Below are 20,707 nucleotides of genomic sequence, written 5' to 3' on the forward strand. Positions count from 1 at the left end.
GCATGGGGTGCCAATATTTTTGGCCATGATGTATGTATGTAGATGTTGCCCAAAAAAAATAAATGATATATTATGGGCTAGGAATATTAAAAGTTTTTTTTTTAAGCCACATGATTAGAGTCTAATTGGATTGAAAAGTGTTGGGCTCGGGCGCAGAGCACTGTGCGCCAAACCCACCCACTTGTGACACTAACAAATCAATATGTGCTATTGTATTCCGGCTTCTCCTCTCAATCAGGAGAGGAAGTGGATTGGGTTGGCTGGGAGGGGAAGCCAAAGAAGCAGAGGAAGCCATGGAGGGGCTGTAGGGGTGACTATGGAGGGGTGAGTGCAGGGGGGCATGGAGGGGCTGAGTGCAGACATGGGGGGGGTTTGTTTGCCTCCCCTCCATTGACATGTTGTTTGCATTTTTTTTTTAGATTAGTTTGAAAGTGAAACTGCAGCCAACATGATTGTGCTTATTAATCACAAAATTTGCTTTGAATCAAGTTATCACTGATCTTTGTAGCTGCAATCACTGTGGAGCAATTCAACATCGAAGCTTGAAGCAGAAGCACTAAAATCCTAATCTAAGTTCATATTGCCTGTTCCTGCCTCCTATTGGCTTGGAGGCCTTCCAACCATCTAATCTCTAATGTAAATATAGAGCCGGTGCACAGCAAGAGGGGAGGTGAGTGAGGAAACAGTCACCTTGGACAACTTCACTGCTTCTGAGGTTAATTTAAGAATTAATTGGTTTGCAGCGCCTGCAGTTACAGAGGTCACTTGTGTTGTTTTAATTCTCAGTTGCTGGTTTTTAATGTAATCAAATTACTTGAATATCCATCGCCTAGTCACAAGCTTGCTTTAAATCAGTGTATATTCTTCCTACAGTTCTCAAATCATTTTACTTATTTTGAATACACAGTTAACAAAATTGTTTGGAGGAATAAATAAATAAATAAATAAATAAATAAAAATCTAAATATATTATTTCAACATTAGAAATAATGAGTCCTGTGAAATTATCATGAAGCACTTCCAGTTCCCAGAGATTTCATGTAATTTCATTGACTTCTATATAAAGCAACATCTTTGTGTATGATTAGTCAATTCATCACTGGAGGGCAACCATTTAGTGGTGCACTGAATACCTTTGAATTTTTATTTGTAGCATTAAATCATTATCAACGGATTATACAATACTGTAAGTACATGAGAATAAATTTGATATAAATATTTATTAGAATGATAAAAGGATGGTTAAAGCCAACCTAAAGTCACAATATGCCTTCCTTCATAAAAAAAACTAAAAAGAGCAGTCAGTGTATCTACCTTTCATATTTCTGGTCCCTGGGTCATGGCTTTTGGCATGCTCTATCACGGAATAAGCAACTCCAGATCAGAAGTAAGTGTTTGGTCTTCTTAGATTTTATCGGAGGCATGAAGCATGGGGTGGGGAGATGGGCAGATGGACCTTAATTCAGTTTTCAACTTTAAGTTCATTGAAAAATATATTTGCAAACTTTTTTGTTAACCTGTGCAATAAATGTCTATGTCTTTTTTTTCCTTGAATGAATTAAGCATACTTTTCTGTTTTTATTGTATTTTATTGCTAGATGAATACACTGATCAGCCATAACATCAAGATCACTGAAAGGTGAAGTGAATAACATTGATTATCTCATGATAATGGCATCTGAAAGTCTGTGGAATAAACAGTATTAGGCAGCAAGTAAACATGTTGTCCAAGAGGTTGATAAGTTTAAACCAGAAAAAAATTGGGCATCACAGTTTGTTATATATGGGGCTATGTAGTTGCAGATTGGTCAAGGTGCCCATGCTGACCCATGTCCACAGTCATAAACTCCTGTAATGGGCAAATGAGCATCAGAACTGGACCATGGGGCAGTGGAAAAAAGGTGGCCTGGTCTGATGAATACATCATGTGAACGGCTTGGTTTGTGTGCATTGCTTGCGATGTGATGCTTTGGGCAATGTTCTGCTCCGAAATCTTGGGTCCTGTCAGTCATGTGGATGTTACTTTGACATGCACCAGCTACCTAAACACTGTTGCTGACCAAGTACACCCTTATATGTTTTTCCCTGATGGCAGTTACCTCTTTCAGCAAGATAATGCACCCTGCCACACTGCAAAAAGGGTTTAGGAATAGTTTGAGGAATACAACAATGAGTATATGTGGGATGTGTTGGAAGAACACGTCTAATCCATTGAGGCCCCAACTCACAACTTACTGGACTTAAATGATCTGCCAGTGTTTGCTTGGTGACAGATACCACAGTATACCGTCAGTGGTTATAGGGATATCCATTCAGCAATGGGTCAGGGCCAGAGGCATAGCTTGAAGCTTGTGGGCCCTGATGCAAAAGTTGACCTGAGCCCCCCCCCACTACTTCCAACGTGCGTGCAAATACATCCACCGCGTGCCAAGATGCTCAACGTGGATTAAGAGTTTTGAGTTCACAGAGTTCCTCCTTACATCAGAGGACAGGGATTACTGCTGGATAATCAGAGGACAGGGACCAATGGCAGGTCACTTGGCAGAGCTCCTTTCCCATCCGAGCACCATATACAGCCCCCCCCCCCCCCTACACTGGGCTGAAATCAAATTCCTTTACACACAGTCTGTCAGCCTTCACAGGGTATATCTGGCTTTTATGTTGCCCTTCTGACCTGTGAAATTGGTCGGAACGGCATTGTAGTTGCAGGAGGCAGATACACCCTGAGCAGATCATGGCTAACTGGCTGTGTTGTAAAGGAATGTGATTTCAGCCCTGCGGAGGAGGAACAGTATAGAGTGCTGTAATGGGAAAGAAGCTCAGCAGCGAGCATAGCATGCAGGATGGAGGGGGTGGTCAGGGGGCTTTGGGGGGGCAACTTAGATCTTGGAGGGAAAAGCCATGTGAAACAAGATCTGGAGCCTGCAGCCCTTCAGCCCCCCCGATGATGTGTTAAAGGATTTGTTTCAGCAATTTCTGAAGGTTTCTCTGTCAGTGTTGGCAGGTGTTGGGAGAAGATCACCTCCCGGAGGTGTGTCTTTTCCCCAGTTGTCAGGGAAGTGGGGTAAGAAGACATCCCCAAATGGGGGGGGGGGGGTACAGAGAATCCCAGCTGGTGACTAGGAGACACTGAGCAGTGTCATACCTCACCAGTGACATCGGTCCCATCGTGGCTACAGGACGGCACTCTCCTTCTCTTGCCTCGCTGAGCTCGGTTACCATTCCATGTTGCCAGCACACAGCACAGACTATTCCCCATCCTGGGCTGTTTTCACCTTGTGCTCCTCTCCATTCAGGAAATGGCTCACAGCTTCTTCTCAGCCAATGAGAACAGAGGGGTGTGGACTGTGGAAGGCAAAGTAAAAGCCCAGTACTGGAGCGTGGCCGTGGGGCCCTAGGGCAGATCGGAGCTGGATTTTGTGGAGGATATGACAGGGAGGCTGCAGGGGCCCCCTGGAGCTAGGGGCAGGCTTGCAATTGTGACCCCTGCAACCCCTTATGCTACAACCATGGTCAGGGCTGTTTTGGTGGCAAAAGGGAGACCTACTCAATATTAGGTGAGTCATCATAATGTTATAGTGATTGGTGTTTAATTTTTATATCCAATTATTAAGGTCAAACTGCAACTAATACTAGAATTTAAAGAGCATAGTTAGTCAGGTTGAAAAAAGACACAAGTCTAGTTCAAACATAAAGTAAATAAAATACAATACAATATATCCATTTCTATACCCATAGTTGATTCAGAGGAAGTGAAAAGCCCCATCAGAGCATGCTCCAACTTGTTACCAGCCTTTGATCATATGGTGTATGGTCTAGCTCACTTTTAACATTTTATATATCTTTATACCAGCAAAAATTAGTCAGCATTGCCTAATTCAATAATTTTTTTTTCTGTCTGAACAAAGCTGTTTCCCAAACTCCATGCAAGATATTACACCCGTCACGCTATGGGAAGCTCACAAATGTGTCATTAGGGGAGAACTTATATCCCTAGCAACAATAGCAATTAAGAGTACACTGTGCAAACCCTGCCCCGAGCATACAGAAAATTAATTAATAGTTTGTATCAAAATTAATTAACACAAATTATTATATAGTGCATGTCACCAGATGAATAGTGATAATTTATACGATCTGTTGAAAAAAATAATATCCTGTGACTAAATATTATTCAACACTAAAAATAAATAAACAAATAACGAGAATCAAATGCATTGTTTCAAGTTCTATCAAGCAATGTCCACTTCCTAACAACATTGTTACAAACACCACTGTGAACGCTCCTGAGACTATAATGTATCCCAGTAAAATTATAGTCCATACGTTGAATCTTCAAATCATAATCCAAATAATGGAATGGTGAAACAAACGTTTAACCAGTGTCTCTTGAATAAACAGCAGATTACATCTACACTCCTCCACCACACCGCTCTAGATGTGACTCCTTTCCCCTTATGTGATTCAAAGTGCAATGCCACACCATGGTACTGGAACCCCTTCCGGGTGTTTCCTAGATGTTCAGAGATTCGCACTCCTAACATCCGTTTGGTGCGACCCACATAAACCAATCCACAGGGGTACCATAACAAACATTAACCCTTCCTTCTGATAGTAACAGAGGTCAAAACATCCCACCATGTTTAAGCCTACTGTTCTAGCAGGTGATCAAGATTTTATTTAAAAAATCCCTGATATATCTAACTCCCCTTCACTCATCTCACAATTAGTTGAGAAGATGTTGTCAGGGTTGATCTGTCTGTTCGACAGATCCTGATAGCATCCATAGCAGCAGGTGGTTATATAAATAATATGTAAAACAAGGATACACTTACTCTTTCCCCCATCTATTGTGTATCACCACTGCGCTAAACAAAAAACTTTAAACTAAGCCGCCACTTTAAAAAAACAATATATGTGCAATATTCCTTATCTAAACAGTAGGATAAGCAGCGCTAAATATAAATCCACACCAGTGAATTCAAAAGTATTAAAGATTATAGACCCAGTCCAGTGAACATGAATTACTAAATGTTACTACACTGTGCAAACCCTGCCCCGAGCATACAGAAAATTAATTAATAGTTTGTATCAAAATTAATTAACACAAATTATTATATAGTGCATGTCACCAGATGAATAGTGATAATTTATACGATCTGTTGAAAAAAATAAAGGTCCATGATTAAGTCAATTCTATGACGAAACATGTCGGATTTTGGCTACTAGGCGAATGAGAGAGATACATATAGGATGCTGAACATCTTACATTGATCCCTGTAAATTGGCGGTACAGTTAAGGAGCGGTGAGAGACTATCCATCATTCCCGCATATCCTGGGTCCGCCGTGACCACCTATGCTTCAGTATGGGTTACTCAAGAGTGCTGTGAATTTTTTCATATTTGGCGTGTTTATTCATCCTTTGATGTGAGTGCAATGTGAGAGTTTTTTAAGTGTGATTAAAAAGTTTTATACTGTATCACGCTATGGAAGCAAATCTTTTCTGTGTTGCATGAGAATATCTATGGGAACAGCCGTGACACCTATGGAAACATTCGTGGCGGCTATGAGAACAGCCATGGCATTAGCCCTGCATTCTGGAGTGGAAACCTGGATACCCCATTTAAACCCTGTAAAGGAAAAAGCACATCCAGCCAAACACGAAAGTGTGAGGCATATACAGCTGGTGAGTGTAATCACATAAGGGGAAAGGAGTCACATCTAGAGCGGTGTGGTGGAGGAGTGTAGATGTAATCTGCTGTTTATTCAAGAGACACTGGTTAAACGTTTGTTTCACCATTCCATTATTTGGATTATGATTTGAAGATTCAACGTATGGACTATAATTTTACTGGGATACATTATAGTCTCAGGAGCGTTCACAGTGGTGTTTGTAACAATGTTGTTAGGAAGTGGACATTGCTTGATAGAACTTGAAACAATGCATTTGATTCTCGTTATTTGTTTATTTATTTTTAGTGTTGAATAATATTTAGTCACAGGATATTATTTTTTTCAACAGATCGTATAAATTATCACTATTCATCTGGTGACATGCACTATATAATAATTTGTGTTAATTAATTTTGATACAAACTATTAATTAATTTTCTGTATGCTCGGGGCAGGGTTTGCACAGTGTAGTAACATTTAGTAATTCATGTTCACTGGACTGGGTCTATAATCTTTAATACTTTTGAATTCACTGGTGTGGATTTATATTTAGCGCTGCTTATCCTACTGTTTAGATAAGGAATATTGCACATATATTGTTTTTTTTTTTAAAGTGGCGGCTTAGTTTAAAGTTTTTTGTTTAGCGCAGTGGTGATACACAATAGATGGGGGAAAGAGTAAGTGTATCCTTGTTTTACATTTTACAAATTTTACAAATTTACAAATTATATCAAGCAATATTTGCTTGATAGAACTTGAAACAATGCATTTGATTCTCGTTATTTGTTTATTTATTTTTAGTGTTGAATAATATTTAGTCACAGGATATTATTTTTTTCAACAGATCGTATAAATTATCACTATTCATCTGGTGACATGCACTATATAATAATTTGTGTTAATTAATTTTGATACAAACTATTAATTAATTTTCTGTATGCTCGGGGCAGGGTTTGCACAGTGTAGTAACATTTAGTAATTCATGTTCACTGGACTGGGTCTATAATCTTTAATACTTTTGAATTCACTGGTGTGGATTTATATTTAGCGCTGCTTATCCTACTGTTTAGATAAGGAATATTGCACATATATTGTTTTTTTAAAGTGGCGGCTTAGTTTAAAGTTTTTTGTTTAGCGCAGTGGTGATACACAATAGATGGGGGAAAGAGTAAGTGTATCCTTGTTTTACATATTATTTATATAACCACCTGCTGCTATGGATGCTATCAGGATCTGTCGAACAGACAGATCAACCCTGACAACATCTTCTCAACTAATTGTGAGATGAGTGAAGGGGAGTTAGATATATCAGGGATTTTTTAAATAAAATCTTGATCACCTGCTAGAACAGTAGGCTTAAACATGGTGGGATGTTTTGACCTCTGTTACTATCAGAAGGAAGGGTTAATGTTTGTTATGGTACCCCTGTGGATTGGTTTATGTGGGTCGCACCAAACGGATGTTAGGAGTGCGAATCTCTGAACATCTAGGAAACACCCGGAAGGGGTTCCAGTACCATGGTGTGGCATTGCACTTTGAATCACATAAGGGGAAAGGAGTCACATCTAGAGCGGTGTGGTGGAGGAGTGTAGATGTAATCTGCTGTTTATTCAAGAGACACTGGTTAAACGTTTGTTTCACCATTCCATTATTTGGATTATGATTTGAAGATTCAACGTATGGACTATAATTTTACTGGGATACATTATAGTCTCAGGAGCGTTCACAGTGGTGTTTGTAACAATGTTGTTAGGAAGTGGACATTGCTTGATAGAACTTGAAACAATGCATTTGATTCTCGTTATTTGTTTATTTATTTTTAGTGTTGAATAATATTTAGTCACAGGATATTATTTTTTTCAACAGATCGTATAAATTATCACTATTCATCTGGTGACATGCACTATATAATAATTTGTGTTAATTAATTTTGATACAAACTATTAATTAATTTTCTGTATGCTCGGGGCAGGGTTTGCACAGTGTAGTAACATTTAGTAATTCATGTTCACTGGACTGGGTCTATAATCTTTAATACTTTTGAATTCACTGGTGTGGATTTATATTTAGCGCTGCTTATCCTACTGTTTAGATAAGGAATATTGCACATATATTGTTTTTTTTTTTAAAGTGGCGGCTTAGTTTAAAGTTTTTTGTTTAGCGCAGTGGTGATACACAATAGATGGGGGAAAGAGTAAGTGTATCCTTGTTTTACATTTTACAAATTTTACAAATTTACAAATTATATCAAGCAATATTTGCTTGATAGAACTTGAAACAATGCATTTGATTCTCGTTATTTGTTTATTTATTTTTAGTGTTGAATAATATTTAGTCACAGGATATTATTTTTTTCAACAGATCGTATAAATTATCACTATTCATCTGGTGACATGCACTATATAATAATTTGTGTTAATTAATTTTGATACAAACTATTAATTAATTTTCTGTATGCTCGGGGCAGGGTTTGCACAGTGTAGTAACATTTAGTAATTCATGTTCACTGGACTGGGTCTATAATCTTTAATACTTTTGAATTCACTGGTGTGGATTTATATTTAGCGCTGCTTATCCTACTGTTTAGATAAGGAATATTGCACATATATTGTTTTTTTAAAGTGGCGGCTTAGTTTAAAGTTTTTTGTTTAGCGCAGTGGTGATACACAATAGATGGGGGAAAGAGTAAGTGTATCCTTGTTTTACATATTATTTATATAACCACCTGCTGCTATGGATGCTATCAGGATCTGTCGAACAGACAGATCAACCCTGACAACATCTTCTCAACTAATTGTGAGATGAGTGAAGGGGAGTTAGATATATCAGGGATTTTTTAAATAAAATCTTGATCACCTGCTAGAACAGTAGGCTTAAACATGGTGGGATGTTTTGACCTCTGTTACTATCAGAAGGAAGGGTTAATGTTTGTTATGGTACCCCTGTGGATTGGTTTATGTGGGTCGCACCAAACGGATGTTAGGAGTGCGAATCTCTGAACATCTAGGAAACACCCGGAAGGGGTTCCAGTACCATGGTGTGGCATTGCACTTTGAATCACATAAGGGGAAAGGAGTCACATCTAGAGCGGTGTGGTGGAGGAGTGTAGATGTAATCTGCTGTTTATTCAAGAGACACTGGTTAAACGTTTGTTTCACCATTCCATTATTTGGATTATGATTTGAAGATTCAACGTATGGACTATAATTTTACTGGGATACATTATAGTCTCAGGAGCGTTCACAGTGGTGTTTGTAACAATGTTGTTAGGAAGTGGACATTGCTTGATAGAACTTGAAACAATGCATTTGATTCTCGTTATTTGTTTATTTATTTTTAGTGTTGAATAATATTTAGTCACAGGATATTATTTTTTTCAACAGATCGTATAAATTATCACTATTCATCTGGTGACATGCACTATATAATAATTTGTGTTAATTAATTTTGATACAAACTATTAATTAATTTTCTGTATGCTCGGGGCAGGGTTTGCACAGTGTAGTAACATTTAGTAATTCATGTTCACTGGACTGGGTCTATAATCTTTAATACTTTTGAATTCACTGGTGTGGATTTATATTTAGCGCTGCTTATCCTACTGTTTAGATAAGGAATATTGCACATATATTGTTTTTTTTTTTAAAGTGGCGGCTTAGTTTAAAGTTTTTTGTTTAGCGCAGTGGTGATACACAATAGATGGGGGAAAGAGTAAGTGTATCCTTGTTTTACATTTTACAAATTTTACAAATTTACAAATTATATCAAGCAATATTTGCTTGATAGAACTTGAAACAATGCATTTGATTCTCGTTATTTGTTTATTTATTTTTAGTGTTGAATAATATTTAGTCACAGGATATTATTTTTTTCAACAGATCGTATAAATTATCACTATTCATCTGGTGACATGCACTATATAATAATTTGTGTTAATTAATTTTGATACAAACTATTAATTAATTTTCTGTATGCTCGGGGCAGGGTTTGCACAGTGTAGTAACATTTAGTAATTCATGTTCACTGGACTGGGTCTATAATCTTTAATACTTTTGAATTCACTGGTGTGGATTTATATTTAGCGCTGCTTATCCTACTGTTTAGATAAGGAATATTGCACATATATTGTTTTTTTAAAGTGGCGGCTTAGTTTAAAGTTTTTTGTTTAGCGCAGTGGTGATACACAATAGATGGGGGAAAGAGTAAGTGTATCCTTGTTTTACATATTATTTATATAACCACCTGCTGCTATGGATGCTATCAGGATCTGTCGAACAGACAGATCAACCCTGACAACATCTTCTCAACTAATTGTGAGATGAGTGAAGGGGAGTTAGATATATCAGGGATTTTTTAAATAAAATCTTGATCACCTGCTAGAACAGTAGGCTTAAACATGGTGGGATGTTTTGACCTCTGTTACTATCAGAAGGAAGGGTTAATGTTTGTTATGGTACCCCTGTGGATTGGTTTATGTGGGTCGCACCAAACGGATGTTAGGAGTGCGAATCTCTGAACATCTAGGAAACACCCGGAAGGGGTTCCAGTACCATGGTGTGGCATTGCACTTTGAATCACATAAGGGGAAAGGAGTCACATCTAGAGCGGTGTGGTGGAGGAGTGTAGATGTAATCTGCTGTTTATTCAAGAGACACTGGTTAAACGTTTGTTTCACCATTCCATTATTTGGATTATGATTTGAAGATTCAACGTATGGACTATAATTTTACTGGGATACATTATAGTCTCAGGAGCGTTCACAGTGGTGTTTGTAACAATGTTGTTAGGAAGTGGACATTGCTTGATAGAACTTGAAACAATGCATTTGATTCTCGTTATTTGTTTATTTATTTTTAGTGTTGAATAATATTTAGTCACAGGATATTATTTTTTTCAACAGATCGTATAAATTATCACTATTCATCTGGTGACATGCACTATATAATAATTTGTGTTAATTAATTTTGATACAAACTATTAATTAATTTTCTGTATGCTCGGGGCAGGGTTTGCACAGTGTAGTAACATTTAGTAATTCATGTTCACTGGACTGGGTCTATAATCTTTAATACTTTTGAATTCACTGGTGTGGATTTATATTTAGCGCTGCTTATCCTACTGTTTAGATAAGGAATATTGCACATATATTGTTTTTTTAAAGTGGCGGCTTAGTTTAAAGTTTTTTGTTTAGCGCAGTGGTGATACACAATAGATGGGGGAAAGAGTAAGTGTATCCTTGTTTTACATATTATTTATATAACCACCTGCTGCTATGGATGCTATCAGGATCTGTCGAACAGACAGATCAACCCTGACAACATCTTCTCAACTAATTGTGAGATGAGTGAAGGGGAGTTAGATATATCAGGGATTTTTTAAATAAAATCTTGATCACCTGCTAGAACAGTAGGCTTAAACATGGTGGGATGTTTTGACCTCTGTTACTATCAGAAGGAAGGGTTAATGTTTGTTATGGTACCCCTGTGGATTGGTTTATGTGGGTCGCACCAAACGGATGTTAGGAGTGCGAATCTCTGAACATCTAGGAAACACCCGGAAGGGGTTCCAGTACCATGGTGTGGCATTGCACTTTGAATCACATAAGGGGAAAGGAGTCACATCTAGAGCGGTGTGGTGGAGGAGTGTAGATGTAATCTGCTGTTTATTCAAGAGACACTGGTTAAACGTTTGTTTCACCATTCCATTATTTGGATTATGATTTGAAGATTCAACGTATGGACTATAATTTTACTGGGATACATTATAGTCTCAGGAGCGTTCACAGTGGTGTTTGTAACAATGTTGTTAGGAAGTGGACATTGCTTGATAGAACTTGAAACAATGCATTTGATTCTCGTTATTTGTTTATTTATTTTTAGTGTTGAATAATATTTAGTCACAGGATATTATTTTTTTCAACAGATCGTATAAATTATCACTATTCATCTGGTGACATGCACTATATAATAATTTGTGTTAATTAATTTTGATACAAACTATTAATTAATTTTCTGTATGCTCGGGGCAGGGTTTGCACAGTGTAGTAACATTTAGTAATTCATGTTCACTGGACTGGGTCTATAATCTTTAATACTTTTGAATTCACTGGTGTGGATTTATATTTAGCGCTGCTTATCCTACTGTTTAGATAAGGAATATTGCACATATATTGTTTTTTTAAAGTGGCGGCTTAGTTTAAAGTTTTTTGTTTAGCGCAGTGGTGATACACAATAGATGGGGGAAAGAGTAAGTGTATCCTTGTTTTAAATAGCAATTAAGAAGCAGCAGGAATGGATCAAAAAATTAATCAACAAAATTAAACACTTAGCCCTTGTACACACGGTCGGAGAATCTGTCGGAATGTGTCCTATCGGACCATGTTGTCGGATAATCCGACTGTGTGTGGTATGCATCGGACTGAGTCCGTCGGAATATCCGTCGGACCCAATTTTCCAACTTGTTGGAAATATTTTCCAACCAACTGGTTCGATCGAACATACTCTGATCATGTGTAGAGAATTTTGATTGGACCAAGTGCCACGCATGCTCAGATCAAATTCCTACATCAAAGCTATTGGCTACTAGCCTGAACATAGTCCCGTCGTAACAAAATTACGTCATCACGTTCTGAATGATCGGATTTTTCGACAACTTAGTCCGACCGTGTTTATGCAACAGTTTCGCACAAGATCCGACGGACAAAATCCGACGGACAAAATCCAACAGATTTGGTTGTCGAAATCTCCGACCGTGTGTACAGGGGCTAAGAAATCTCCCATAAACATTTGTCCTCACAAGCTACCCTACAGGACTTAATACATACACACTCCACGCTACTGGAATAATTAGGGAAACACTCAAAAAGATGTTATGTTTCAAGCAGAGTGTTCTATAAACACGGCAACAAGAGTGGGAGGCTACTAGCATGGTACAGGCTGCTAAATCAGCATCTACGAACCATAATTTACGAGATAACTAGGGCACGCTTTTCTCCAAAAATGAAGACATAGCTAAACAATTTGAAACCTTCTACTCCAAGCTTTATATGAAAATATATTAAGAGGGGGTTTGCGCTATGGATAGAAACAGTATGTTAGTGGTATGAGCTGCCTCTGCCTGATATCACCACCACATGGATGGAAATATATTACATGTATAAGGAAAGAGACAGATCTGGCGCTATACCTTTAAAAAAAATAAAAAATAAAAAAGTTTTTTAACAATAAAGAAATGTGTGTACTTCTATTATTTTAACCCCTTATGCTGATTTAATAAATATGTATTTATAAGGTGTAACCAAGTGCGCCTGTCAAAACTACTTTCTAGTGTATAAATAATAAAAATAAATCAAATGATATCCTTGCAAAATTATACCAATCTTAAAAAGAAAAAAACAGAATAATGATAACCGTGCAAAATTATACCAATGAAAAAATATATGAATCAAACAATATCCATGCTTAATTGTGAAAAAAAAAATAGCATATATTTATCAATGTATACAAGCCCAGTGTACAATCATTACTCTAAAGTGCTACTACACTATTAATTTGTGACAATACAAACAAATGTATCAAAGGTGCAAAACTATAAAAATATAAAAGTCTCTCATAAATAGTTAGCAAGTCCTCAAATGCACAGGTGCAAGGAAGCACTAAAAGTTTCCACAAAGTCCCAGAAGGTTTATACAGACAGTTCGTGCAGGAGATGTGAAGTTAAATGCTGAGTATAATTCCAGTGTGCGTGACAGAAGAATTTTTTTTTTGATAATGCCCTCACCAGATACCCTGCCCCTGCAGGGGTGATATAGCCTCCACAGTGTTAACCCCCCTGTGTGGATCTCTGGGGGTTCGTTTGTCATCCACTGTGGGTACTTCCGTATAGATTCTCAACAAAAAAGAGGAGTCTCCATAGTGTGAACCGTTTCAAATGAGCAATATTTTATTCAGTGACAGGGTTATACTCACATTACATATGTATCAAAACCGCCAATAGCGTAAAACTCCAGCAACATAAAACACGTCCCGTTGTTGCTACAGCTGAAACTGAATGGTGCACGTCCCGTGGCCACGCCCTACTAGTTTTGTCACACCGACGTCATCTGGAGCGGCCATTTTGGTGCACCCTTCACTTTATACAGGGTGCAATACTCCACTGCACCTGCGCGGCGCGTAGAGCGCCATCTTTGTCATGGAAATATCAGATGTTCTCTTGTGCGGTTCATAAATCGCCATCTTTTTAATGGGAATGCCAGCCCAAAGGCTGTGAGTGCACTCCCGAGGAGGCGGAACCCAATGTCCTAGCAGATGTAGCCCGCAAAGGAAGAAATTAAGTGGAGCACTGCACACTATGGTACATACCGGCATCGCCAACTCACATAGACAATTCACCAGCCTTACCTACACATTCGTATTAACATTACAAACTATATGTCAGCTGGCCGCCGGATGTTGTAATTATACAGCATGTTAACAACCTCCCATAAAATGACTTAATTCAATTGTTAACTACCGTAATAATGAAATAAGTGATGCCAAAAAAATTAACCAGAAATAATTATTAGAAGTTATTATTATAACCTAATGTCTAATAACCCAGACACAAATACCTTAGAATTCCATACCACACAAATCAGGTGTTTCCTAGTTCAATATTGCCCAAAACAATTACAACTCAGCAGGCCGAAGATTTTAAAAGTCCTCTCTCCATGGAGGAATTATGCACCACCATAAAACAAATGAAAGTAGGTAAAAGCCCCGGACCGGACAGCCTCCCACTCCAATATTATAAATGCCTCTTGTATGTTTTATCATCTAAGGTGCTATCGACCTTTAATACCCTAACCAGCTGACGTCCTGAGGAAGAATGCTAGAAGCCCACATAGCTGTCATGATGGCAAGGACCCGACACAAGTCTCCAACTACAGACCCATATCATTGCTCAATGTGGACATAAAGCTTTATGCCAAGATATTAGCCAATAGATTACTTCCTATTATACCCAATCTTATCTCCTCAGACCAAGTAGGCTTCATACCGGGCAGAGAGGTAAGAGATAACACCATACATGATTAAATCTACACCATTGGTTCACCAAATCTGAAGCTCAGTGTTTCTTCCTCTCCCTTAAAGCAGAGAAGGAGTTTGACAGAGTGTCCTGGGATTATATGCAAGAGGTACTGAAAGGAATTGGACTTCTACCTCGCATGTATACGCATATTAAAACATTATACTCCACTCCCTCAGCGAGTGTATGAGTGAATGGTCACCTGTCTAACCCCTTTACTAGGGATGAGCTTAGAGTTCGAGTCAAACTCATGTTCGACTCGAATATTGCCTGTTCGCCTGTTCGGTGAACAATGAACAATTTGGGGTGTTCACGACAAATTCGCAAAAAAGCAGCGGAACACCATGTACAAGTCTATGAGAGAAATCTAAAGTGCTAATTTTAAAGGCTAATATGCACGTTACTGTTCTAAAAAGTGTTTGGGGACCTGGGTCCTGCCCCAGGGGACATGTATCAATGCAAAAAAAGTTTTAAAAACTGCCCTTTTTTCGGGAGCACTGATTTTAATAATGATTAAAGTGAGACAATAAAAGTGTAATATTCCTTTAAATTTCGTACCTGGGGGGTGTGTATAGTATGCCTGTGAAGGGGTGCATGTTTCCCGTGCTTAGAACTGTCCCTGCACAAAGTGTCATTTCTGCAGGAAAAAAAGTCATTTAAAATCACTTGCGGCTATATTGAATTGTCGGCTCCCGTAATACAGAGAACACTCATTGAAAGTCATTGATAAAAAAAAAAGTGTGGGGTTCCCCCAAATTCAATTACCAGGCCCTTCAGGTCTGGTATGGATATTAAGGGGAAACCCTGCGTCAAATAAAAAAAAATGACGTGGGGTTCCCCCTAAAAATCCATACCAGACCCTTTATCCGAGCATGCAACCTGGCAGGCCACAGGAAAAGAGGGGGGGGACAAGAGAGCACCCCCCTCCTGAACCATACCAGGTCACATGCCCTCAACATTGGGAGGATGCTTTGGGGTCCCCCCCAAAGCACCATGTCCCCATGTTGATGAGGACAAGGGCCTCATCCGCACAACCCTGGCCAGTGGTTGTGGGGGTCTGCGGGCAGGGTGCTTATCAGAATCTGGAAGCCCCCTTTAACAAGGGGACCTGCAGATCCCAGGCCCCCCTGTTTGAAATGGTAAGCGGATCCTGGCACTGCAGGACACTGCAAGATCCCGGCAGCCTGACATTTTTTATATGACCCCACCCCCTCTGATGCTAGTGGGGAAGCCTGGTTTCCCCAATGATGTGTGGGTGACCCCGCCCCCTCTAATGTAATGGAAACCTGTGTTCATCAGAGAGGGGTGGGGTCTCCCATACATCATTGGGGAAGCCAGGCTTCCCCACTTGCGTCAGGGGGGGTGGGGTCAGGTGATGGGTGGCCCCGCCCTCCTCATATAAGAAATGTCAGGCTGCCGGGATCCTGCAGTGTCTCCGCCAGTGGAGACAGAGGAAGGATGGATGAACTGAGCTGCGCTGGACTGGAGGGAGAGATGACCCGTCACTGGATCAGTTTAGCCATCACTGGACCCCGGAGAGATGATCATCCATCGCTGGATAGCAAGAGTGAATTACCACCGCTGGAATCTTTTTATTTTTTTATTTTTATTAAAGGACTTTTTCAAAAGTGGGTTTTTCTTATTTAACAATTTTTTACACTTTCTTTGTGAAATGGTAGGGGTACTTTTGTACCCCCTTACCATTTCAAACAGGGGGGGCGGGATCTGCGGGTCCCCTTGTTAAAGGGGGCTTCCAGATTCTGATAAGCCCCCCACCCGCAGACCCCCACAACCACCGGCCAGGGTTGTGGGGATGAGGCCCTTGTCCTCATCAACATGGGGACATGGTGCTTTGGGGGGACCCCAAAGCATCCTCCCAATGTTGTGGGCATGTGGCCTGGTACGGTTCAGGAGGGGGGACTCTCTCTCGTCCCACCCTCTCTTCCTGCATCCTGCCAGGTTGCGTGCTCAGATAAAGGTTCAGGTATGGATTTTTAGGAGGAACCCCACGTCATTTTTTTTTACATTTGACACGGGATTCCTCTTAGTATCCATACCAGACCTGAAGGGACAGGTAATTGAATTTGGGGGAACCCCATGCTTTTTTTTTTATCAAAGACTTTCAATGAGTGTTCTCTGTATTATGGGAGCCGACAATTCATTATAGCTGCGATTGATTTTAAATGACTTTTTTTCTGCAGAAATGACACTTTGTGCAGGGACAGTTCTAAGCACGAGAAACATGCGCCCCTTCACAGGCATACTATACACACCCCCCAGGTACAACTTTTAAAGAAATATTACACTTTTATTGTTTCACTTTAATCATTATTAAAATCAGTGCTCCCGAAAAAAGGGCAGTTTTTAAAACTTTTTTTTGCATTGATACATGTCCCCTGGGGCAGGACCCAGGTCCCCAAACACTTTTTAGGACAGTAACTTGCATATTAGCCTTTAAAATTAGCACTTTAGGTTTTGAATGTTCGAGTCCCATAGACTTTAATAGGGTTCTAAAGTTCACACAAAGTTTAGGTCTGTTCGCAGGTTCTGGCATTTGGCTCATCCTTACCCTTTACCATAAGTAATGGGACATGGCAAGGATGCCTATTATCTCCCTTGATTTTCGTCCTGTCATTAGAACCCCTCTAAAACAGACTAAGAGCTAAACCTGATATTAAGGGACTAACCATACCAAACAGAGACTTCAAAATCACGGCCTTCACTGGTGACATACTCCTCTATCTGAAATCACCTTGATTATCCTTTCCCAACCTACTGAAAGATATAGGACAATTCAGAGAACTGTCAAACCTCAAAATTAACTACTCTAAATCACATACCCTGAATGTTTCACTCTCCCCACAAGAAGTAACTCACTGTCAAGAATCCTTCCCATTCTTATGGAAGGACGCCATTACCTACCTTGGCATCCAAATCACAAGGAAGATATCTGAACTGTAGCCATAATTTCCTGTCAGCACTCTCCAATATTCAATCAGATCTGAAGGAATGGGCCAGCCTAAATGTATCCTGGTTTGAACACTCAGCCCTAGTAAAAGTGATTATACTTCCCGCCTACTCTATCTAATGCAGGTGATCCCAATCCCTCTTCGTTGTAGGCGATATACAAGAAACCGTGTTTGGCTTTCATCTAGAAAAAATACAATTGGTAGCTTTCAAAAAGGAAATGATTTCTTCAAAACTTTCCTCAATTCCATGCCTGTTGACTTCGCTGAGGGAAATCCCGATTCCCCTCCCCCCCCCCCCCCGGGGAATCAAGCGCATTCCTGCAGCACAAGGAAGTGCTTGCATACCAATTTTTCTCTAAATGATGCATACATCCATATGAAGGCTTGGTGTCTTCATCATGTACCAACTCATTTCCCTTTTGGATGTACAGACAACTGAGGCACCTTCCTACAAAACAGGACCCATCTACCACATGGAATAGGCAACTCACACCATTCAAATCCCTTTGCTCGCGTAAATCACCACAAAGACATTTAATATCCTATATCTACACCTTACTCCAGTAAGACCCCTCCCCCCAAAATGGATGCATCACGTATTTTCTGGGAAAGAGACTTACAACTGACTCTTACTGATGAAAATTGGGACGACATATGAGTATGCACACAAGGGTTCAATGAATATAGCAATTCAGGAAAACTGATATAAAATTGCAACTAAATGGTATAGAAACCTCAGCTTGACTTCACAAATTCTCTTCTACTATCCCAAATGTATGCTGGAGATAAGCAGAAGGTTCTATGCTCCACATTTGGTGGGAGTGCACTCTACTCCAACCATTTTGGAGGGAAGTACATACACTAACTGCACGAATCCCCACATATACTTTGGACTACAACCCTGCACAATATCTTCTACACCAGCGGTGTCAAACTCAATTCCTTTGTGGGTCGCATCAACAATATGATTGCCCTCAAAGGGTCAGTTGTATTTGTAACACTACATGTCCAGAGCACCCCCCTCTTACATCACATGTCAAGCGTCCCCCACTCTTACTTACATCACAGTAGACCCCCCCTTACCTTGTGATGCTGCTGGGAAGAAGCTGGGGCATTGCTGGGAAGCATAAAGTGCAGGGACTGGAGGAGGACCAAAGAAGGGCTGGAGTTCTCCTGCAACTGCAGGAGAGGTGCGAGGGCCACATAAATTGGCCCGGTGGCCCGGATTTGGCTCACGGGCCTTGTGTTTGACACGTGTTCTACACCATACTACTCTACCTTAAAAGGGCTATCAGAAATCACTTGCTATGCACATGGTCAATGCGGATAGACTTTGTATACCTGTTCACTGGCGATCCACAGATATACCATCAATCAGGGAATGGCTGACCAGGATCTCTATGATAGAGGAGATGGAGGAATTGATCCACACCTCTTACCTGGTTGGAGAGTGGTCCCTACACACGCCCCTACCATTTCTCATTCAATCTTTCTTCTTGAGACTACCTTTACCACCTCCCCCCTTTTTTTCTTCTTCCCCCATCACTTTATATTCCCTTGCCCCCTTCCCCCCTTCTGTCTACAAAACTTAGGAATCTTTGCATCCCACCACAATTGTCCAGAAACCCTTCTACAAAAACACAGGTTTGGGTTACTAACATTATTACTATTATTATTACAACTGGTGGTACTGGTTTAAATTTGATTACTACCATTATTATAGATGCTTTACTCAGAAAAGAACCTGATATCTAAATGTTTCCTTATGTTGACTGTTCATGCAACGTTCAAGTCTCCTTTTTAGCTTCAACTTTGAGTGATATTTCTCCGTTCTCTTTGATATGATCCATGACTCATTCACAACCTGTTATTTTATTGTACACGTATGTCACGGGTACCATTTTAATCAATGTGATTACTGTTCTGTAAACATTACTTTATTATTTTCAATAAAACTTTTGTGGGAAAAAAAAACAAAAACTGATACCCTTTTTTGTTCTCTCTTTAGGTTATGGAGGATAAAAATATGTCCCGTATTACCACGATCCACCTATTAGGACTTCAGACTCCACACAGTATAACATTTCTGATCTTTTTTCTTTTCCTTTTGATTTATTGTGTGACAATATGTGGAAACTTCCTGATCATCTTACTGGTGTCCTACAGCAAATCCCCCCATTCTCCCATGTACTTCTTCCTCTCCCAACTGTCTGTATCAGATATCTTACTGGTAACCGACATTCTTCCTAACACACTCCATACTGTTTTGATGAAAGGCATCGTAATATCATTTTCTGATTGCATCTCCCAGTTTTATTTTTTTTCTGTTTCTGAAGGTCTTGAGTGTTTTCTTCTGACAGTGATGTGTTATGACAGATATGTGGCCATCTGTAAACCATTGCATTATTCTTTAACAATGAATTTCCAGCTCTGCTGGTCGATGATTATCGCATGTTGGGTTTTAAGTCTTTTACAAGGATTGATTCTCACTTTAACAGTATCACAATTACATTTTTGTGGTCCCGATATTGTCAATCACTTTTTCTGTGATCTTGATCCAATCCTACAACTCTCCTGCTCTGATACTGCTAATGTTCTACTTGAAGAGACATTAATGACTGTTATTAATGTTCTCATCCCATTCTTTACAATTATTATATCATATGTTTATATTATCATTACCATTTTTAAAATCCCATCTATTACCGGCAGACAGAAAGTTTTCTCAACATGCAGCTCCCATCTGACTGTGGTTTGTATTTATTATGGTTCCATGGTTTGTGTTTATTTGGTACTCCGTAGAGGACAGTCATGGGATATCACTAAATTCATGTCATTAGTGTACACTGTGGTCACCCCACTGATGAATCCAATTATATACAGCCTGAGGAATAAAGACTTAAAAAAAGCTGCAGCTAAAATCATCAACCGCTTTCAGCACTCATATTTCAGTAAATAGTAATAAAATAATAATTTAGTGCTCATTTCCCAAGGACCA

The 20,707-nt window shown here is 39.4% G+C and overlaps 1 protein-coding gene across 2 annotated transcripts; it reads left to right on the forward strand.

The window, feature by feature from the left end:
- Window positions 1-1,103: 1,103 nt before the first annotated feature.
- Window positions 1,104-20,703, forward strand: LOC143961477 (olfactory receptor 11L1-like). 2 transcript variants are annotated; one of them, XM_077470772.1, is made up of 3 exons: window positions 1,104-1,186; window positions 1,599-1,639; window positions 19,718-20,703. In XM_077470772.1, the coding sequence occupies exon 3, from the start codon at window positions 19,721-19,723 to the stop codon at window positions 20,666-20,668; it is 948 nt and encodes a 315-aa protein (XP_077326898.1). In that variant the 5' UTR covers window positions 1,104-1,186; window positions 1,599-1,639; window positions 19,718-19,720; the 3' UTR covers window positions 20,669-20,703. The 2 variants fall into 2 exon arrangements, with proteins under 2 accessions (XP_077326898.1, XP_077326899.1); XM_077470773.1 differs by lacking the exon at window positions 1,599-1,639.
- The last annotated feature ends 4 nt before the right edge of the window (window positions 20,704-20,707 follow it).

This window comes from Lithobates pipiens, unplaced genomic scaffold (assembly GCF_037356315.1).
Source record: "Lithobates pipiens isolate NorthernLeopardFrog02 unplaced genomic scaffold, aLitPip1_a1.2 Scaffold_8, whole genome shotgun sequence".
NCBI lineage: Eukaryota > Metazoa > Chordata > Amphibia > Anura > Ranidae > Lithobates > Lithobates pipiens.

What these genes read in the sequence shown, in the direction of transcription:
- LOC143961477 (XM_077470772.1), top strand. Translation starts at nt 19,721, where the DNA reads ATGGAGGATAAAAATATGTCCCGTATTACCACGATCCACCTATTAGGA.